General features: G+C 44.1%; 1 protein-coding gene across 4 annotated transcripts in view; it reads left to right on the top strand.

The window, feature by feature from the left end:
• stard13a (StAR related lipid transfer domain containing 13a) overlaps positions 1-21,151 on the top strand; it is a 577,401-nt gene that overhangs the window by 242,117 nt on the left and 314,133 nt on the right. For 3 of the 4 annotated variants that reach the window (XM_078222235.1, XM_078222233.1, XM_078222234.1), the window contains exon 3: positions 14,158-14,316. The exons of the other annotated variant lie outside the window; for it this stretch is intronic. In XM_078222235.1, coding sequence (XP_078078361.1) covers positions 14,158-14,316 — 159 coding nt within the window. The remainder of the gene's footprint in view (positions 1-14,157; positions 14,317-21,151) is intronic. 4 annotated transcript variants of the gene reach the window in all.

Here is a 21,151-nt window from a genome sequence, read left to right as displayed (position 1 = left end):
AGTTTGATTGGTATTTTAAAGCAGTTTAAAGAATTAATTGACTTTGAAGTGGCAGATGCTGCAGTTGGCCATGCAGGACAACTGTATGTTATAAAGGTTATTTGATGTCTCACGGAAAAGTGCGGAGACTTGTATGGTTGAACATTAAGTGTTTATCAACAACTCATAACTGTATACATCTCCAAGATATAATCTTGCATAGGTGCTGTCTCTATGCTTGCTCCTTCCAGGCTCTTGTATACATAGTCTTCTCTCATGTAACTCTCTTTACATCATATTGTGGATGGTACTGTTTCCTCAGTCTAATATTAACCCTTTCTCTGCTGAACATACTTATCCTGCACCTCCTCCAAGTCTTTAGCTGATGTATATTTGCAGTACAATTTTTACTTCCCTGCTACTCCATCTCCCCCCACCCCACCTCATATCTCTGACTTCACAAATCCATTCAGTCTAGAGGCTTGATGATTCTTTCAAATCTCATTCTTATCTGGAGGATTGGTAATCTCAACTGCTTTGGGTTGACTTTATCGAGAATCCTTTGATTGGATACCAGGGGCTTATTCTGTTCCTTCCAAAGGGGATATTTTATCCATTCATTCATAGTGACCTCCGGTTTTCTTTCACTATGAGTGCGCTATGTTCTTCTTGAAAGTCTATGTTTCAAAATTTAAAACTTCATTTCTGCTGTTTTTTTTAAAGTTTTAGTCAAATTTGTTTTACCTTCTTATTTTTCCAGTCCTTCTTCAAACTTATTATTCTTTTCATTCAGCTCAGCAATTACTTTGCTGAGTCCGGTTGTCTTTGTTGCTGGATTATCTGCAGAACTCTGAAATTTAAACTTCACCTGTGCATTCAGTTTCTTTTGGAGTCTTTCTTCCATGGACACAGACTGCTCCTTAGGGTGGAATCTTTCAGCACCCCCTACCTCCCCCCTACCTCCCCCTCCCCCCACCTCCCCCAACCTCCCCCCACTCACATGGCAGCTTTACCAACAGTGAAGGTGGTTTTTTATTGGTCTTTGGTGGGATCATCCAGTCCTACTGAAGTCAATGGTAATTTCCATGGTTCGTCTGCCATGGTGCTATGTTCCCCACAATAGGAATTGACTTTGATGAGAATGGAACATCCTGCCGATGGTAAGGGCCAGAAAATCCTGCCATTAGAACAATTGACTTGTTCAATCTTGTTTCTTAGAACTTTGCTTACTTGCTTTTAAAGTCTGTGTTTGCTTTTCCATATTGTGTATTTCATCTTTCATGCTCATCTTCAAGTGTGCTACTTCCTATGAGTAACATTCCAGTGTTCTCTTCAATTCTCAATTTCCATTAACAAACTCACCTTTTGTCCCTGAAAGTTGGTTTTCTACACTGAACACTTTTTCCTTAGCAGATTCTAATTCCTTTGTGCTATTCTGTAAGCTCATGTTTTCAAATTTTACTTCCAATTCCTTCTGAGACTCTTCATACTCCTTTGTGAGAATTTCTACTTTCTCTTCCTCTGTTCAATATTTTCATAGTGAGAAGTCTCACAACACCAGGTTAAAGTCCAACAGGTTTATTTGGTAGCAAATACCATAAGCTTTCGGAGCACAGCTCCTTCGTCAGATGGAGTGGATATCTGTTCTCCAGCAGTGCACAGACACAGAAATCAAGTTACAGAATACTAATTAGAATGCAAATCTCTACAGCCAGCCAGGTCTTAAAGGTACAGACAATGTGGGTGGAGGGAGCATTCAACACAGGTTAAAGAGATGTGTATTGTCTCCAGACAGAACAGCTAGTGAGATTCTGCAAGATCAGGGGGAAAGCTGTGGGGGTTACTGATAATGTGACATAAATCCAACATCCCGGTTTAGGCCGTCCTCATGTGTGCGGAACTTGGCTATCAGTTTCTGCTCAGCGACTCTGCGCTGTCGTGTGTCGTGAAGGCCGCCTTGGAGAACGCTTGGAGAAGCGTTCTCCAAGGCGGCCTTCACGACACACGACAGCGCAGAGTCGCTGAGCAGAAACTGATAGCCAAGTTCCGCACACATGAGGACGGCCTAAACCGGGATGTTGGATTTATGTCACATTATCAGTAACCCCCACAGCTTGCCTCCTGGGCTTGTAGAATCTCACTAGCTGTTCTGTCTGGAGACAATACACATCTCTTTAACCTGTGTTGAATGCTCCCTCCACCCACATTATCTGTACCTTTAAGACCTGGCTGGCTGTAGAGATTTGCATTCTAATTAGTATTCTGTAACTTGATTTCTGTGTCTGTGCACTGTTGGAGAACAGATATCCATCCCATCTGACGAAGGAGCTGTGCTCCGATAGCTTATGGTATTTGCTACCAAATAAACCTGTTGGACTTTAACCTGGTGTTGTGAGACTTCTTACTGTGCTTACCCCAGTCCAACGCCGGCATCTCCACATCAATATTTTCATGACATTCTAAGATCTTGGTTTTCATTTCAGCTATTTCATTTTTCAACAGCTCAATTGTTCTTAGTAAGTTTGATGCATTCCGTGTTTTTCCTTCTCCCCCCTTGAGCTTTAATGTCAGACTTACATTTTCCAATCTTATTTTGGTCTTCACCTGCAGCAGATCTTGGTCCTTGTTATTCAGTTTGGTTTCATTGTTGGCCAGGTCCATTCCTGGTGAAATCTTAACTTGTTTCAGTCCTGAAATTGTGCTATCATGGCTCCCGTACCCACTCACAGCCTAGAAAGTTCTACGGATTTTCTTTTCAATGCTCCTCTTACCCATTCAGTGGGTTTTTTGGCTCTTCAGTCTCTTTGTTGCACCACTTGGTTTCCTCCTGAAATATAGAACAATGGTGAATTTCTCTGCCAGCTGGCTCTTAGTTATTTCAGAGAGACATTAAATTCATTTTTGCTTCACTTTGTAATTTTCCAAAGGAACAAACTTTGATCTGAGGGATCCTTGCAGTGTGTGAAGGCCCTTCAGCGGATTTTCCTTTTCTTTGTGAGTTTCTTGAGTTTTCTTGTAATTCAACAGAGTCTCTGTAAATTTGTTCTCCTGTTCTTCTGTTCTGTTGTTCAAGACAGTCTTAATTTCTTCATGCTGCTGAAGGGTTATGAACTTCTTTTGCATTTGATTTTGAAGGATAATCAATCGTTCTTTCAACTTATTTTTTTCTTGTTGACCTCTTGCCAATTCACAGTGCAACTTGGTGCATTACTTGTTCACCACTGATAGTTCCAACATAACTTTTCCTGAGGTAGTACATTTTTTAACCCCTCGGCGACTTCATTGAGCATCTTTTCTGCCTGCCGTTGTGCCTGACTGTACTTCTGGTTTTTTTTGTTTATGGGATCTGGGTATAACAGGTTATTGCCCATCCCTAATTGCCCTTGAGAAGGTGGTGATGAGCTTCCTTCTTGAACTACTGCATTACATCTGCAAATACACCAAACCAGTATGAAAATATATAAATTGTATTTCTTCAGATTTCTCACTTAATCATCATGTACTCCTGCAATCTAAAGATTTTCTTCTCCTTGACGCCCAATTTTGGGTTTGGTTTGGCCTTTGCCTTAAATTGGTCTGGTAATGTTACTTTGTTATGCATGGCAGTTTTTTCACACAGGGGAATATAGCTTTAAGTGTTGTTGCCCTTTTAAAAATAGCTGCGCAATAACCTTTTTTTCTCTATGTTCTTCCCTGCTTGTTATGTTTTGGCAGACACCATTTGCTCTCACAGGGCCATTTTTTAAACTTGTTCTTGCTGCAGGAAATCTTTAAAACAAGAGACGTGGGCCGTCCAGTGAATTTTTAAATTGGAGAAATGTATTGAAATGATATTTTTCAGCCCTTCCTTTTGTTTTAAGCATTTTATTTCATTCATTCAAGCTTGGCCACCACATGTTATGGGGTCGGACGTGAATCCTTGCCCCTGTTTTCTTTGATTTGATTTGATTTATTATTGTCAGATGAATTAACATACAGTGAAAAGTATTGTTTCTTGCACGCCATACAGACAAAACATACTGTTCATAGAGAAGGAAACGAGAGAGTGCAGAATGTAGTTTTACAGTTATAGCTAGGGTGTAGAGAAAGATCAACTTAATGCAAGGTAGGTCCATTCAAAACTCTGACAGCAGCAGGGAAGAAGCTGTTCTTCAGTCGGTTGGTACGTGACCTCAGACTTCTGTATCTTTTCCCCGAAGGAAGAAGGCGGAAGAGAGAATGTCCGGGGTGCGTGGAGTCCTTAATTATGCTGGCTGCTTTGCCGAGGCAGCGGGAAGTGTTGACAGTGTCAATGGATGGGAGGCTGGTTTGCGTGTTGGATCTTCCAGCTGCTCTCTGCTATGCCAGTGCTGATCCTGGTTGTTACTTATTTCAAAAGATAATCTCATTTTTTGGGGGATTTTGTTTTCTGTGATCTGGCTAGGTCCCTCTGCACCTTCAGTCAGGTTCTTTGTTTCATCTGCACAGTGGATTGTTCTTCTGCCTTTCAGCCCTTTATCTCTTTTGAATTTTGCTCAGCCTTTTGTCATCTGGCTCAATCCCTTGACTGTGCAGCTGCAATCAATCAGATCCAGCAATGAAACAAATCTCCAGCTGTGTTTTCGATTTAGGCGCACCTCTCCCAGGTCAGACTGCGAATTCCTTACTTTTTCATGCTTTCGGTGCCCACCTTTCCCTGCCATAATGTTGTTGGGGTTGTTTGCTGTCTGATGGAGAGGCCTGGAGGCTTGTATGGTTCATAGAAGAATCATAGAAACCCTACAGTGCTGAAGGAGGCCGTTCGGACCATCGAGTCTGCACCAACAACGATCCCACCCAGGCCCTATCCCTGTAACCCCATATATTTACCCTGCTAATCCCCTGACACTAATGGCCAATCCACCTAACCCGCACATCTTTGGACTGTGGGAGGAAACTGGAGCACCCGGAGGAAACCCACGCAGACCCGGGGAGAAGGTGCAAACTCCGCACAGACTGTGACCCGAGCTGGGAATTGAACTCTGGTCCCTGGCACTGTGAGGCAGCAGTGCTAACCACTGTGCCACTGTCCCACCCCGCGTTGAACAGTAAGTGTTTATTAACAACTCATAACTATATACATCTCCAATTTACAACCCTGCACGGGTGCTGTTTCCATGCTAGCTCCTTCCAGACTCTAGTACTGACCACCTACCATCGCTCTCTTTACATCATTCTGTGGGCAGTACTGTTTCCCCTGTGCCACATTAACCCTTGCTCTGTCGAGCACTCTTATACCAAAGCGGATGATGCAGTTGGCCATGCAGAACAACTTTAAGCAGGTGTGCAAGGCCCATCTTCAGAGGAGACAATCACAGCAAGGGTGGCTAGCAGGTGACAGCAAAGGCACTGGCACTGTGTCAAGATGTGGAAGTACAAATGCTGTCATCTTCAGAAAGGACACAGGTGCGTACTCCATGGAGTCACTGCCGTTCCCTTAGGCTGCCGCCTCATCAGTCCTAACAATGTGTTGGAGGACAAAGTCTGTTGTGATACTCTGCACATTTCTTGATATCTACAGCTGTGAAGACGGCAGTCTGAACTTTCATGGCAGCAAGCTGAACTTGCATGAGAGCAGTTATAACTTGCTTGGCAGAAAATGTACATGAATTCAGTCTGAGCTTCCATTGCAGTACCCTGGCATTGAGTGGCTTCTGCTGTTACTACAATACAAGGTAAGCCATCAGATGCTGCATCATAGATACCTCCACAAATATTCTCATGGAGTTAACCACCAGTTCTGTGGTAGAGAGGATGGACTGCAATCTTTGCACAAAGCCAAGTTCCAAGTTCCATGGGGGTGAGCACATGAAGCCACGGTTCAGTGCTGCTGGTTCTGCTAAATTGTCATATTGTCCAGTAGGAGAGAGGAAGTGTGTCAGTGAGTGTGATGCAATGCGCTTGGATGATGTGGCTGTTATGGTTGAATAGTTGGCAGTGTGCACAAGCTGTGAGGTGGGGGTATGAATATTAGGTTTGTGCTGTGATAGAGAATGTTGGTAGGTGAATAATTGTGTTGTTGTTAATTGGGCAGTGAGACTAGTGGTACAGCTGGTATGTTATGGCATTTGAAGATGATGATTCATTGATCCTGACCAGCTGTGTGAGATCATTGAATTCCTTGTGGCAATGCAGTCAGGTTCTCAAGGCTAGGTCTTTGGCATTGATTGCCACAGCTTTCTGGTTCAATTCCTTTCTTAAAGTTTGTCGTTTGGGCCTCTTGGCCTCCTGTGGTAAATAACATCTCTCCTCCTCTACACCCCCTCAATCAGGGCCTCCAGTACAGTATTGAAAAATCATTTACAATGGCTTCCAGCATCCAAAATGTGCCTCCTTTTTAATAAGTTCAGGCTGACTTTCAGTAGTGCAGCGACAAAAGCAGAAAATGCTGGAAAATCTCAGCAGGTCTGACAACATCCGTGGAGACCAGACTCAAAACTTTAGCTCTGTCCTCTCTCCACAGATGCTGTCAGACCTGCTGAGATTTTCCAGCATTCTCTGTTTTTGTTTCAGATTCCAGCATCCGCAGTATTTTGCTTTTATTTAAGTAGTGCAGGTTACTTTAAACCTGTGCTAGCAGCCAGCATCATCCCCCAGTTGTGTGCCTCCTGCTCAGGTGTACAGTTATTAAACAGCACACTTAACCCTGATTGCACGGCTAGGATTGTTTAAGTGAGTAGTCAGCACAAAAGTTTGCAAACTGACTATGACCCGAATTCTCTAATGTCATACACCCCCTCACTGCTGCCAGCAAGAACAGAGAATTTGGCGCTCAGCCAAATCTTCATTTATTGCAGCAGGGGATCGGAGAATCCCAGCTGCGGGGGGGGGCGAGGTTAGTCAATTCCAACCTATATCAGGAGCAACAGACACGGGTTAATGACCACCACGACACTCATTTTCAGGTTTTCTCAGATTTGACTGCCAGGAAATTTAGAAAGTAGAGAAAGGAAAATAAAATGAGTTTTAAATGCTTGCAAATGGGTGGAATTTAATATTCCTGATGCAGCTTCTGCCCACCATTTGGAGAGCCAATGGGAAACCCAGCAGCTAGCCTTGAAAACAGCTGCCCACATAGATTTAGGGGATTTAGACCAGTGTTCTCAACTATTTTCCTTCTGAGGAATATTCCTGTGTTATAAAAATCCTGTGGATTCCCTATAACACAACACAAATATTTTATCTGTACGAAAAATAGTTATACAATTAAACATGTATTTATTATTCTGTTTTATTTTCTTGATGAATGTAAAACCTTTTGCTGGTACTGAGCAACTATTGACGTGAGCACTCGGGTAGTGCACTAGAAAGCTTTAGATTGGCTAAGAGGGAGTTGAAGAGCGAGCTTAGAAGGGCTAAAAGGGGACATGAGAAGACTTTGGCGGATAGGGTTAAAGAGAATCCTAAGGCGTTCTATAGGTATGTCAAGAACAGAAGGTTGGTTAGGGCAAGTTTAGGGCCAGTTATAGATGGCAGAGGGAAGTTATGTGTGGAACCGGAGGAGATTGGTGAAGCATTGAACCAATATTTCTCTTCGGTGTTCACGCAAGGGGACATGAATATAGCTGAGGAGGACACTGGGTTGCAAGGGAGTAGAATAGACAGTATTACAGTTGATAAGGAGGATGTGCAGGATATTCTGGAGGGTCTGAAAATAGATAAATCCCCTGGTCCGGATGGGATTTATCCAAGGATTCTCTGGGAGGCAAGAGAAGTGATTGCAGAGCCTCTGGCTCTGATCTTCAGGTCGTCGTTGGCCTCTGGTATAGTACCAGAAGATTGGAGGTTAGCGAATGTTGTCCCATTGTTTAAGAAGGGGAACAGAGACTTCCCCGGGAATTATAGACCGGTGAGTCTCACTTCTGTTGTCGGCAAGATGTTGGAAAAAATTATAAGGGATAGGATTTATAGTTATTTGGAGAGTAATGAATTGATAGGTGATAGTCAGCATGGTTTTGTGGCAGGTAGGTCGTGCCTTACTAACCTTATTGAGTTTTTTGAGAAAGTGACCAAGGAGGTGGATGGGGGCAAGGCAGTGGACGTGGTATATATGGATTTTAGTAAGGCGTTTGATAAGGTTCACCATGGTAGGCTTCTGCAGAAAATGCAGATGTATGGGATTGGGGGTGATCTAGGAAATTGGATCAGGAATTGGCTAGCGGATAGGAAACAGAGGGTGGTGGTTGATAGTAAATATTCATCATGGAGTGCGGTTACAAGTGGTATACCTCAGGGATCTGTTTTGGGGCCACTGCTGTTTGTAATATTTATTAATGATCTGGATGAGGGTATAGTTGGGTGGATTAGCAAATTTGCTGATGACACCAAAGTCGGTGGTGTGGTAGACAGTGAGGAAGGGTGTCGTAGTTTGCAGGAAGACTTAGACAGGTTGCAAAGTTGGGCCGAGAGGTGGCGGATGGAGTTTAATGCGGAGAAGTGTGAGGTAATTCACTTTGGTAGGAATAACAGATGTGTTGAGTATAGGGCTAACGGGAGGACTTTGAATAGTGTGGAGGAGCAGAGGGATCTAGGTGTATGTGTGCATAGATCCCTGAAAGTTGGGAATCAAGTAGATAAGGTTGTTAAGAAGGCATATGGTGTCTTGGCGTTTATTGGTAGGGGGATTGAATTTAGGAGTCGTAGCGTTATGTTGCAACTGTACACAACTCTGGTGCGGCCGCACTTGGAGTACTGTGTGCAGTTCTGGTCCCCACATTACAGGAAGGATGTGGAGGCTTTGGAGAGGGTGCAGAGGAGGTTTACCAGGATGTTGCCTGGTATGGAGGGGAGATCCTATGAGGAGAGGCTGAGGGATTTGGGATTGTTTTCGCTGGAAAGGCGGCGGCTAAGAGGGGATCTTATTGAAACATATAAGATGATTAGAGGTTTAGATAGGGTGGATAGTGATAGCCTTTTTCCTCTGATGGAGAAATCCAGCACGAGGGGGCATGGCTTTAAATTGAGGGGGGGTAGTTATAGAACCGATGTCAGGGGTAGGTTCTTTACCCAGAGGGTGGTGAGGGATTGGAATGCCCTGCCAGCATCAGTAGTAAATGCGCCTAGTTTGGGGGCGTTTAAGAGATCCGTAGATAGGTTCATGGACGAAAAGAAATTGGTTTAGGTTGGAGGGTCACAGTTTTTTTTTAACTGGTCGGTGCAACATCGTGGGCCGAAGGGCCTGTTCTGCGCTGTAATGTTCTATGTTCTATGTTCTATGTTCTATTCCGTAAAGACATAGAGGTCTGTTCGACAAGGACACAGGCATGTCATGGTCAATGTTCATACTGGTTCAGTACTTTGTTTTCATTAATATTATTGCTGAAAATGTCAATTAACTCTTTGGATAGCTTTGATGGAGAAAAGGGTGGCATTTTAGCTTCAGTGTTCTCACCATAGTGGCTTGTAATTTTATGGGTATGTACCATCTTGTTCCAATTCACAGAAAATAAATATTGCATTTTTTTGTGTAGATAATAAAAAAGAGGGGTATAAAAACAAAAGTAAGCAATTTGGCCGCTCATCCTGAATGCAGATTTGGCTTGACTAGTTCAAAGTCAATGAGCTGAATTTTTATGGCCCCATGGAGATGGGGTTGGAGACAGGGGGACTAGGAAAGTAACAGGATACCCCGTCAGGATGGCTTTGTGATCTGTCCCATCTCCAGGCGACTATCCCAGTTAATGGCTATCATGGGAACAAGTAGCCCACTGCACAGAGATGGACAGATATTAAAGTAAATTAAGGCCCTAATCAAGGACCACTTCCCCCCCATGCACTGCAACTTTCCTGGCATTACCCAGGTCTATCGCTTATGTTGGGTGTCCAGCAATGCTGTAGAGGCAACCTCTCACCAGAAGGTTGGTAGGTCCTGGGTGGCTGAAATAATTGGCAGTATCAGGGAGTTGCAATGCTCACAGGGGCCAGGAGTGGCTGCAGCCACCCTTCTGGAGGCATCAAACCCTCCTTCCTGAGCCCCTCATGGTCTCTTTTCATCTTTTATTCCACTGAAGAGGGAGACCTTCGAGCTGTTCCATTTTAAAGTACACCAAAAATCTTCCTCTTCTCCAGCAATACTCACCTCTCCTAGCAGAGCTGGCATCTGAACATTGCTCAAGGCAATCCTTTTGAGGCTGACACTTGGTTTGCCCTGCTGAACTCAATTGGACAGTTAATATGGGGAGGCCAATGAGGAGGCTGACTCACATAAAGTGGCTCAGCTGAGCATGTTGGGTCTATGCACGGGCTCAGAACCTGCATATTGTGCTGTTGTAAAGCTCCCACACCCATGAGCAAAATCATCCCAATGTATCTTGCAAAAAGGATTCTGCAAACCCAAACATATCCATAGCTGCCCCCTCGCCACTGTCCATGGAGTGGGCTGACAAGGAAGGAGACACCCTTCACAAAGCTGATCAAGTTGCTTCTTCAACAAAAACAAAAACAGAAAGGAAAGCATTTATTGTTTTAAAAAATCAGGTTGGAATTATTAGTGCAAGTTTCTTTTGCAGGTACAGACAAATATTCTGTGTAACCTTATCCAACTTTGCCCTCCCTCGCAGTACAGTAACATTTTCACTATGTAGCTTTAATTTGAAAAATAATCAGAATTTTATATCTTTCGGACTGACATGGGCAAGAAGCTTTACATGTTCAACTTTCCTTCTCACTCAGATTCCAATATAAATTAGCAACAGTGGTCTGTCATTTCACACTCCTGCCTTCTCAAATTCTTATTGGACCAGCTCACTCTTGCTGTGAACGAGGGTTGGGGAGAGTAGCGAGAGGAGTGTGTAAGCAGGGGAAGTGAGAAGGCGGCAAATTAGAAGGTCAGGAGAGGGAAGCAGTGAATGGGCAGGAAGCGGTCTGAAAGGAGATAAATGGAAAGTGATGGTATGTTATTAAGAGTTAGTAATTTAGTAAGAATTATTAAGTTAGTACGAGGATTTCTGGGCCAGTTAGGTTCAAGGCAGTCAATAGGTTTTTGATTACAAGTTAGGAATATAACCCACCCTGATTGCATGTATTCTGAAGGAAAAGTGAGTTCTAATCAGCATGTTTTCATTTAGCACATCATCTTTAGGGGCAGCACGGTTGCACAGCGGTTAGCACTGCTGCCTCACAGCTCTAGGGACCCCGGTTCGATTCCCGGCTTGGGCCACTGTCTGTGTGGAGTTTGCACATTCTCCCTGTGTCTGCGTGAGTTTCCTCTGGATGCTCCGGTTTCCTCCCACAGTCCAAAGATGTGCGGGTTAGGTGGATTGGCCATGTTAAATTGCCCTTAGTGTCAGGGGGATTAGCTAGGGTAAATGCATTGGGTTATGGGGATAGGGCCTGGGTGGGATTGTGGTTGGTGCAGACTCGATGGGCCGAATGGCCTCCTTCTGCACTGTAGGATTCTATGAATTCATTAGGAGTGCTAAATGAGGGATCACTGCATCAAAAGTCTTGAATATTATGCATCCTTCCTGTACACATTCATGTTTCCTCTTCTCACATGATTTTATATCGGTGACACATTGACATATGTGTTTTCCACCACGTCTGTTGATAAACCAATCAAATCAATCAAATACATCTTTTATCAGCATTTATTCTCAATAACTGAAAATTCTAATGACTAAAAAACACACAGCAAGTGGCATTTTCATAGCACATTGAATGTAGTAAATCATCCCAAAGTGCTTAAATTACAAAATATTATTTAATGAGAAATTTCACAATATATTTTAAATGATAGTAATTACTATTCATTAATTGTTTTTATGCTTTTTAGTGTGAACATTAAAGTTTAATTTGAGATCTTCAACCTCTCCCAAAAGATTGTGCTTGAAGTTAATAGTTTTGCCCAAGCTTGTGACTCAATAGTTAAAGACAGGCCCTAAGGTTTGATATATGCAATATTCACAAATTCCAGCTGCTGGAATTAGCATTTAAACACCTGAAGAGAAAACAAATGCAGGGGCAATAGTGGTATCGTGGGATTAACTGAGTTACCTTTGCAGAGAATATGCATGGATGTGGTGGGCAGAATGGCCTTCTTCTATTCTGTAGCCATTGTGTGATGCCAAGATGAGTCACAGAGGCATAATCAGACAAAACCCACACTCATTCAAAGAAGGAGGATTAATAGCTCTGACCTAAAGCTAGGTCAAGGAGGTGGGTTTTAAGCAGGATCTTAAAAGTGGGTTAGAAATTTCAGAGTGGAAGCCTGAGGTCTTGACTGCCAATGGGCAGAATGATAGATATACAAGAAACCAGAGTACAAAGAATGGAGAGATCTGGGGTATTTGCAGCACATTACAGAAATAGAGATACATAAAGATTCAATAATAAATTTGAGACATCAAAGAAATGAAGGCAATTTAAGTCAACAAGGATGGGAACGATGGGTGAGACAAACTTGATATGGGATAAGCTACACATGGCAACATTTTAACTGGGCCAATGTTTAAAGAGTGCCGTAATGGAGGCTGGCAAAGGATACATAGTAACAATCAAGTCTCAAGGTGACAAAGGTTAAAATGAACAAGAGATGGAGAAGGTTCGAAGCAGGCAATGGTTTAAGATGGAAACAGTCTTTGTGATAGAGAAAATATGGGTGTAGAAGCTCAGTTCAGGGTCAAATGGTATACTGATGTTACAAACAATCGCATTCCCAAGGCAGGGCTTGGGAAAAGGTTACAGTATCAATGGCAAAGGTATGGAGATCGTGACAGCGGCTGAAGATGATGTTTTAGTCTTCCCAATATTTGCTAGAAGAAAATTGAAACCAAATCCAAGTTTGGATTTGGAATTCTCCCATGCCCCTGCCGATGGGTTCAATGGTAGATGGGGATTTTGGATGGGGGAGGAGGGGATAGAATTTGGCAGGAGTCCAAAAATTGATTTTATGCCAGTGTGAATTTCCCATGGGATTTTCCATAATGTCCACCATGGTGGATTGGGACACCTGCTGAAGACTGATGTGAAACTTATTTACATCCTGCTAAGGTTCAACTGGAATCTTCCCCACACACCCAATTCTCCATGAAGCCAGAGGGAAAACACACTGATCCAGAACACCCCTGGAACAACATGACATGTTGAAGTTGGGACTCACCTGAACAATGCCTGGGACTGCCTCCAGAGTTTGGGATGGAGCTGCCAGCAACCCTGGACCCCGGAACACCATAGCAATGTGTTGTGGAGGTCCATCTTCCAGCATCTGGGTGTTCCTGGTGATCAATCTCCTTTTACAGGAGGTTCGCCTTATTCCTTCAATGATGGGTCTGTGATATTAGGCACCTTTTCAATATGACACCCAGACATGATGGTGGCACACATGCCAACATGCCTGCCCTGCCATTGAATATGGCACTAATCCCCTGGTGCATAATTGATGAGATTGGGGCTGGAAGATATGACGTGGTTTCCTGCTGACCTCCGCAGCGGGAAACACTCCCCATTCCTACCCTCATCACAAGACCTACTCGCAGATGGGAATATTTTGTCCTGTATGTCAGACAACATACTGACATCATAAAACCTATGCTGTGGTCAGGAGAAGTGGCGGAGTGTTACTGATAGCGTTGGTGCCATCCGTGTGCATGTGTCACCTGATGCCTATGTCTTTAAGGGACAACATCCAAACTGGGAAGAGAAAGGAGCTAAGGTAAGTTACTGGCAGACTCAACATCCACATCATGACTCAAAAGATAGCAGCTTAATTTGTTTTTGTTACAAATACAGTTCAATAAACTAATATTCAAGTGAAATCATGAAATGGTTGACCAAAATATTTTTTTCTGTTGGTAAATTGTCAGTTCACCATGATTATTTAAAGCCTAAAATCCTGGAATTCTACTGAACAACACTATAAAAGTACCATCAGCACATGGTCAGCCACGGTTCAACAAGACAGCTCACCATCACCACCTTCTCAAGGACAAACTAAGAGCAGATAATAAATGGTGACCTTGCCAATGTGGCCCACATTCCAAGATTGTTTTTTAATAAAACATTCACCATTTCTAATATAGTGAGAAAAAGGTAGAACTAGAACAGAGCAGAAATACTCTCCGGCTGTCAGTAGAAAGAATATATCGAATATGTTTTATTTAAACAGTCTTTCAGTACATCTGCTACATATTTTAATGATTCTCCAATTGATGATTCTTACAGGAACTGCCAGATGGAGATGTCTTCCAGTGGACAGATTCCATGACTTTACTGATGAGGAAACTTGACCAACTGAACCTGGACATTGAGGATGCACTTAGTGCCAGTCCCTCTCCTGCCAGCACCCCTGCCACCAAGAGACGGGAAGGGCATCAACAACCAGTAAGTGATCCTTAATGTCCTGTTTTTCCCTGTTTCATTTGTTCAACAAACTTCAAGAACAACAATAAACTGAACAGCAGAAAAGAGTAGCATTGAGAAAAGTCTAGTCCAATGTGGTGTAAAACAAAAACGAATTGGATGCAAATGTTGGAAATCTTAAATGAAAACAAGTAAATTACGGAAACAAATGCCAAATCAGATACAGTTCTGACGAAGGGCTATACCTGTAACGTTAACTTGTTACTTCTCTCCAGAGATGTTTGCCTGGCTTTGTTGAGACTATTTACTTGCCATGAATGTTTCACCTTAGTTTATTGAGCTGCTCCTCAATGCATTTTATTACTGTCTTGACTGTATAGATGACAGATGGTAAGTAATCTGCTCAGTGGACTTAATTAGTGTTACACTAAAAATATAACAAATACTTTCTCATTAATTCTCAGCAATCAATATGCACTCAACTGTACTTCATCCTAAGTGCCTAGGCCCATTTAACTCCAGGTGGGTTTGGGGCAGGTGGGTAATGAAATGAGTTGTAACTCTCTTATTTTTATTTTGCTCAATATGCATTTTGCTTATGTCCCTGTTAACAAACATTTTAAAATTAAAGAGACTGCAAAATTCTTTCATTTTTGTTGCTGATAATGCCTGATAGTGTATGCTGTAGTGCTGGATTTGATAGGTTATTACATGTTATTGGATGGAGGCAGCTCAGTGTCACACATAGATTGCCTGGTGGTAAATTGAACTTACCAAATCTATACTCAATTTAAATACTGGGTGTTATCCTAAAACTGCCAACTCTGGCGTGAAACAGTGATTTCAAACAGTGGCACTGGAAAGTCACTGACCTGGTGAATAACTTCATAGGCTGGAATTTTCCAGCCATTCTCATCAGCGGGATCTTCCGGTCTTGCCAACGACGAACCGGAGCCGTGGGTTTCCCGGCAGCGGGAGATGCATAGAATGGGAATCAGAAGATCCTGCCACCAGCCAATGGTAGGCCACCTCCACTGTCGCAAAACGTGCCACAGGGGTGCAGAAAATCCTGCGCAGAGTCTGTCATGAAGATCTCTGATGAAGCTGTGATTATAGGGATGGACATTTGAAGCTGATTAGTGAGGCAATTTAAAATGACTGTAGGTTAGAAAGAAAAATTCAATAACATTAATGGACTTGATGTGCAGTGATTTACATATTAAGAACTTCCAGCTCAACCTTTGGCCTTGCCTTTCCAGCCAAGCTGTAAAGCTGCTTGCGTTTTGCCAAATAGAAAAGTATTGAATAATTCATCTGAGATTAAAGGTCAACTACATTAATCTTGCATCTTAACTTCAATTTAACAACCGAGATTCACTATTCAATACTTATTTTGAAATATGAATAATAGACTCACTAAGCCCGATTTTACCATCGCATTGCACCTGTTTTCGGGCACGAAAACTTGGTAAAGTCAGGCGTGAGGTGAGTAGCACAATCCATGCCCGCCTCCACGCCGGTTCCCCCTTTACCAATGCTGGAAAATGGCCACGATCGGGACTGTGCCCAAAATGGGCGTGACGGCTATTTAAATGCATTTGCATGCATTTAAATTGACTTAATGGGCTGCACGCCCCGAACATTACTGGCACTTCCCACTTTACCACCATGTTCGCCCATCCAGAATCAGCGCGAAACAGACATGCTTCATATAAGTCCGATTTGGGTGCTCCAGTTAGTGAAGAGGTAGCCTAGCGTCCAATGGCTCTCTGCTTGAGATCGGTAGGGGGAGGGGGGGCGGACGGGGGAAGGCGGGATCCACTGCCACTCTGCCTGAGATCAGTGTGGCTGAAAGGGGGTCCGCTGCCACTCTGCCTGAGATCAGTGGAGGGGAAGGGGGTCTGCTGCCACTCTGCCTGAGATCAGTGAGGAGGAAGGGGGGTACACTGCCACTCTGCCTGAGATCAGCGGTGGGGGGAAGGGGGAGGGTGGATCATTCTGCCTGAGATCAGTGGGAGGGAAGAGGGGTGGGAGGGTGGGGGGATAAGGGGGTTAGTAATGTTGTGGGGATGGGGCAATGTCTGTGGGGGCCAGGGGGAGGCATTATCTGACCCAGGAGGGATGTGGCAGGGGAGCAGCATTCTATCTTTTTTTTTCTGCGCATGTGCAATTGGAGGCGCTGATTGGAGCTGCACGGTTTTGGGCCCGTTAAGCCCCGCCCACAAGCTTATGCAGCGCGATTCGCAATCGCTGATATTTTTGCAGTAAGAGTGCGTATGGGAGCACCTGAGAACGGGTCTAAAAGTCAGATCTGAAACTCTTCCAGTTTCAAGTCTGCCCAGCAGTTAGAATCAAAACGGTAAAATAGGGCCCAGTATTTTTAAATGCTATATACTTCATTAATGAAATATTGTTATGTCGATAGACGTTGGTACAATACCTCAGAATATTTTAGATCCAATATTAGGCAAGCTAACTGGCACTTCCATCACTGTTTGCTTAGGACCTTTTGTTTTTTTTCATGGGATCTGAGTGTCACTGCCAGTGCCAGCAAATGTTTGCCCATTCTGAAATGCACTTCAGAAGGTAGTGGTGAGCCGCTACCTTAATCTACTTAGTCTGCTGCAGCATAAGTGGTTTAGTCACACCCATGATACGAAAGGAATTCCAGAATTTTGACCAAGCAACAGTGAAGGAACAACAGTATCGTTCCAAGACAGGATGATGTGAGACTTGGAGGAGTTGCAGATGGTGGTGTTCCCTTACATCTGCTGCCCTTGTTCTGCTAGGTGATGGTAGGTAACAATTGCAGGTTTGGGAGGTGCCATTGAAGGAGGCTGTGTGCTGGTGAATAAATGAGTGGATGGGGTGTTGATCAGACAGATTACTTTGCCCTAAATGGCATTGAGCATTTTGGGTGCTGCTGGAGTCTTACTGATCCAGGCAAGTGGAGAGCATTCCACTACACCCCTGGCTTGTGCTATGCATATGGGTAGGCTTTAGAAAGTCAGGAGGTGAGTTACTCAGTGCAGAGTTCCCATTTTCTGACCTGCTTTTGGAGTCTTGGTATTTATGTGGCTGGTACAATTATGTTGCTGGTCAATGGCAATTTCCAGGTCATTGATGGTGGTGGATTCAGCAAAGGTGATGCCATTGAACATCAAAGGGAGATGGTTATATTTTCTCTTGATCAGGATGGATCTTGTCTGGCATTTGTGGGCCACTTATCAGCCCAAACTTGAATGTTATCCAAATCCAACTGCATATGGAGATGGACTGCCTCAGTATCTGAGGAGTCATGAATGGTGCTGAACATTGCGCAATCATCAGCAAACATCCCCACTTCTGATCTTATGATGGAAGGAAGGTCATTGATGTAACAGTTGACGATGGTTCGATCTAGGACGGCACCTGAAGAATTCCTGCAGCATTGTCCTGGGCAGAGATGAATGGCACACAGTGTACACAATCATCTCCCTTTGTGCTAGGTAGGACTCCAACAAATGAAGAGGTTTCCCCTGTTTCCCATTGATTTTAATTTTACTTGAGCTCCTTGGTGCCACACTCTATTAAATGTGATCTTGATGTCAAGGGCAGTCATTCTCTTCTCACCTTTAGAATTCAGCTCCTTTATCTATAGTTGGACCAAGACTATCTCAGGTCAGGAGCCAAGTGGCCTTGGCAGAAACCAAACTGAACCTTGGTGAGCAGGTCATTGGTGAGTAAGTGCCACTTGGTAGCACTTTTGGCAACACTTTCTATCACTTTGTTGATGATTGAGAGTAGGCTGCGTTGGCAGTATTTGCTCTAACTGGATTTGGCTTGCTTTTTGGGGAAAGGACATTCCCAAGCAATTTCCCATATTGTTGGTAAATACCAGTATTATGGCTGTATGGGAACAGTTTGGCTAAAGGCACTCTGGAGCACAAGTCTTTAGGATCACAGCTGGGCTGTTGTCAGAGACTATAGCTTTTGCTGTATCCAGGGTGTTCAACCATTTATGAGAATGGTCATCATTAGACTTTTTAATTCCAGTTTTTTTTAGATGTAGTGGGATTCAAACCCACGTCCCCAGATCTTGTCTTGGGTCTCGGGATTACTAGTCGAGTGACAATCCCACGATGCCACCATCTTCCCGCATATTCAAGTGCACAATCCCTTAAAAGGACAAACGTTGGAATTCAGACACACTTCAAAGAGTCTATATCAACTTCTAGCTCTCATTGAAACGGTCAAACAGAAGGCACCCTACTCTGATAATGAATGGTTGTGAAATCAATGATGCAACACTAATCCAACAGTAGAGGAATAATGGAGGTCCTCAGGGTTACATCAGCAGACAGACTGAAGTAGCAAGCAATCACTTTTTACAAAAATGTTTTACAAAATACAAAGATATTTTTTCAAATATTTAAAGGGCTTGACTTTTAAATGCATTGTTAGCTTTACAGCTCTATTTGATAGGTCCTTTTGACAGTTTTGATGGTTGATTTTGGCAGGTCTGCTGACAGTTCCAATGAGCTTGACAGTAATGAGTTTATGCATTTTTGCTCACATTTATGACTAATTTTAACATTTTCAAAGGGCGTCTGACCTACCCTAATGAGCACCAGACTTCCACCAAAAGGCACCCTCTTCCCAAATAATGTCCTGGGACCAGATCCAAACAGATACCCTGACTATCCAAATGAATCCACCATGTTGAGACCTACTCTTACCTGGTCTAATCTGCACAATCCTGGCCTACCAAAACCCCACTTAAGTGGAGGCAGCTGATGGGTTAAATGGCATGGAACATGACCCACCCCACTAAAATAGGAAGTGCCGTGTTTGGGGATGGAACTTCTGATTTTCAGGCATTTCCACTATTTTCCTCAAGATGAGGAACCTCTCCATCATGGCAAAAATATGGGTCTAATTCGCAGGTTAGGCTCTGATTCCAGATGTCAATTTAGTACTGGTGCAAAGTTAGAATTGCTCCTAATATCCAGAAAGTATTCTGAGTTTGCTTTTCGAATATGCTTTCAGCATTTACACAGCAAACTGTTGTGATCTGGTAGGGAAGAAATAACTTTTGAACGAGAATTGAATCAATGTTTTAAAAAGTCCATGGGGCAGGAGCAAGGGAATAGGACAAATTGAATAGCTCTCTCAAAGAGACAACAAAGGCACAGTGGATTAGATGGCCATCTCCTGTGCCGTGTGGTTTCTGTGATTCATGAGATGACATTGGACTGACATGTAACAGCAGTACATACATGTATCATTTGTTAAAGTCGCAGCGAATGTTGTTTTACTTTCTACAGGCATTAGCTTATTGGAAAAATACATTTCAGGTGTGATTAACTTTACAGATATTTGACTGTGTTGTGCTTTGTAAACTTACATTGCTGACTCTCCAATAGTTCTAGATTTGGCAATCACCAAAGGGGGGAAGCAATGGTTAAAGGTCAGCACAATATGTACACAAATGTCCATGCTTCTAGTTGTCAATAGCTCTTAGAACATTAAACAAATCTTGAAAATGAATCACATTTGAAATATGGGCCATGATTCTCCCAAAAGCGCTGAATTGGCGGGAAAACTGTCCTAGATCCCGACTGTTTTGTCAGTTCAACTTCTCACCCGAATCTCCCCACTCTGTGCACTGCAGAGGTCCCAATTGCGAATCTCATAAAAAACCCAGGGGGATGGGGCCTATTCGGGCCGGAGTTTGACAGTTCTGGAACTCTGCGCATGCGCAGTGGCCCCGATCTGTCAGACTCCCCGTTTGCAGGCCAACTCGATGACTGGCCAGCCCGGGACCCCCACAGTGCTGCCCCTCCAGCCTCCCCCGTGTCCCGATCAGAGCCCCCACAACAATTCTTGGGCCAGCCCTGACCCCCTCCCGCCCCGGAGCACCCTGATGTCCAGCTCACCCCTCCCCCCATCAGTCGTGATCCCCCCATCCCCCTCACCCTAGCAGATCTCCCCCGCTAACACTTCCCCGGGGTCAGACCCCCCCGGGAGGCAGGCCCCCCCCCAGCAGACCACCCCCCCCCCGCCTGCCCCAATCGCTCCCCTCCCTCCATCCCAGACCGATCACCATGCAGAGTGGCAGCAGGACCCCCCATCCCCAACGATCACCCCTAGGCCCCACCCACAATAGGCCCTGCCCCCTTGGCACTGCCAAATGCCTGGTGAGCAGTGCCAAGATGCCCCCTGGCCATGGGCACTTTTCCCCTTGGGCAGTCCCGGGGGCACGGACTTGCACTGCCAGGATGCCCATGCCCAGGGGGCACCATCCCCCCCACCTCCCGACCCCTGGGGGGGCCCCGATTGCCCCTCCTTCACTCCGGCGGGGTCTTCTTCTAGTTCCCTGAATGTGGGGAGCTACTCTAAACCCCACCGGAATGAAATACTCCTGGTGGGGTGGGAGATTCAATCGGGACTGGTCAGTACCCGATAATAACATTTAAAACATATTAAAAACAGATTCAAATTACTTACCTGCCTTCCCGCCGGTTTCCAGCATGGTCTGGCCTGCGCCTATTCGCCGGCTCTGGGAGATGCACATGCATTCCTGGCGCATGTGCAAATCCCGGAACAAGGCCGGCGACGTGTTTCTCCCACCCGACCCGCCAGAAAAGGTGCGGGTCGGGATGGGAGAATCGCGGCCATGATTGTTTTACAGACAAATTCTTCGGAGACAAATGTATCCAATTTCAGCAAGTTTGAGGTAGACATTATCTCAGCAAATAAAAATAAATCAGCCTCTGGCACTGCTCTACGCAACATGAATGAGAAATTATTGTGCTAGTTTTTCCCATTTGTACATTTCCTTATTTCTCCATTGATCCCAGGAAAGGAAGTTTAG

The sequence above is a fragment of the Mustelus asterias genome, chromosome 10 (genome assembly GCF_964213995.1).
Source record: "Mustelus asterias chromosome 10, sMusAst1.hap1.1, whole genome shotgun sequence".
Classification (NCBI taxonomy): Eukaryota; Metazoa; Chordata; class Chondrichthyes; order Carcharhiniformes; family Triakidae; genus Mustelus; species Mustelus asterias.
The sequence above is the reverse complement of the archived record's forward strand: the minus strand, read 5'-3'. Positions and strand labels throughout refer to the sequence as shown.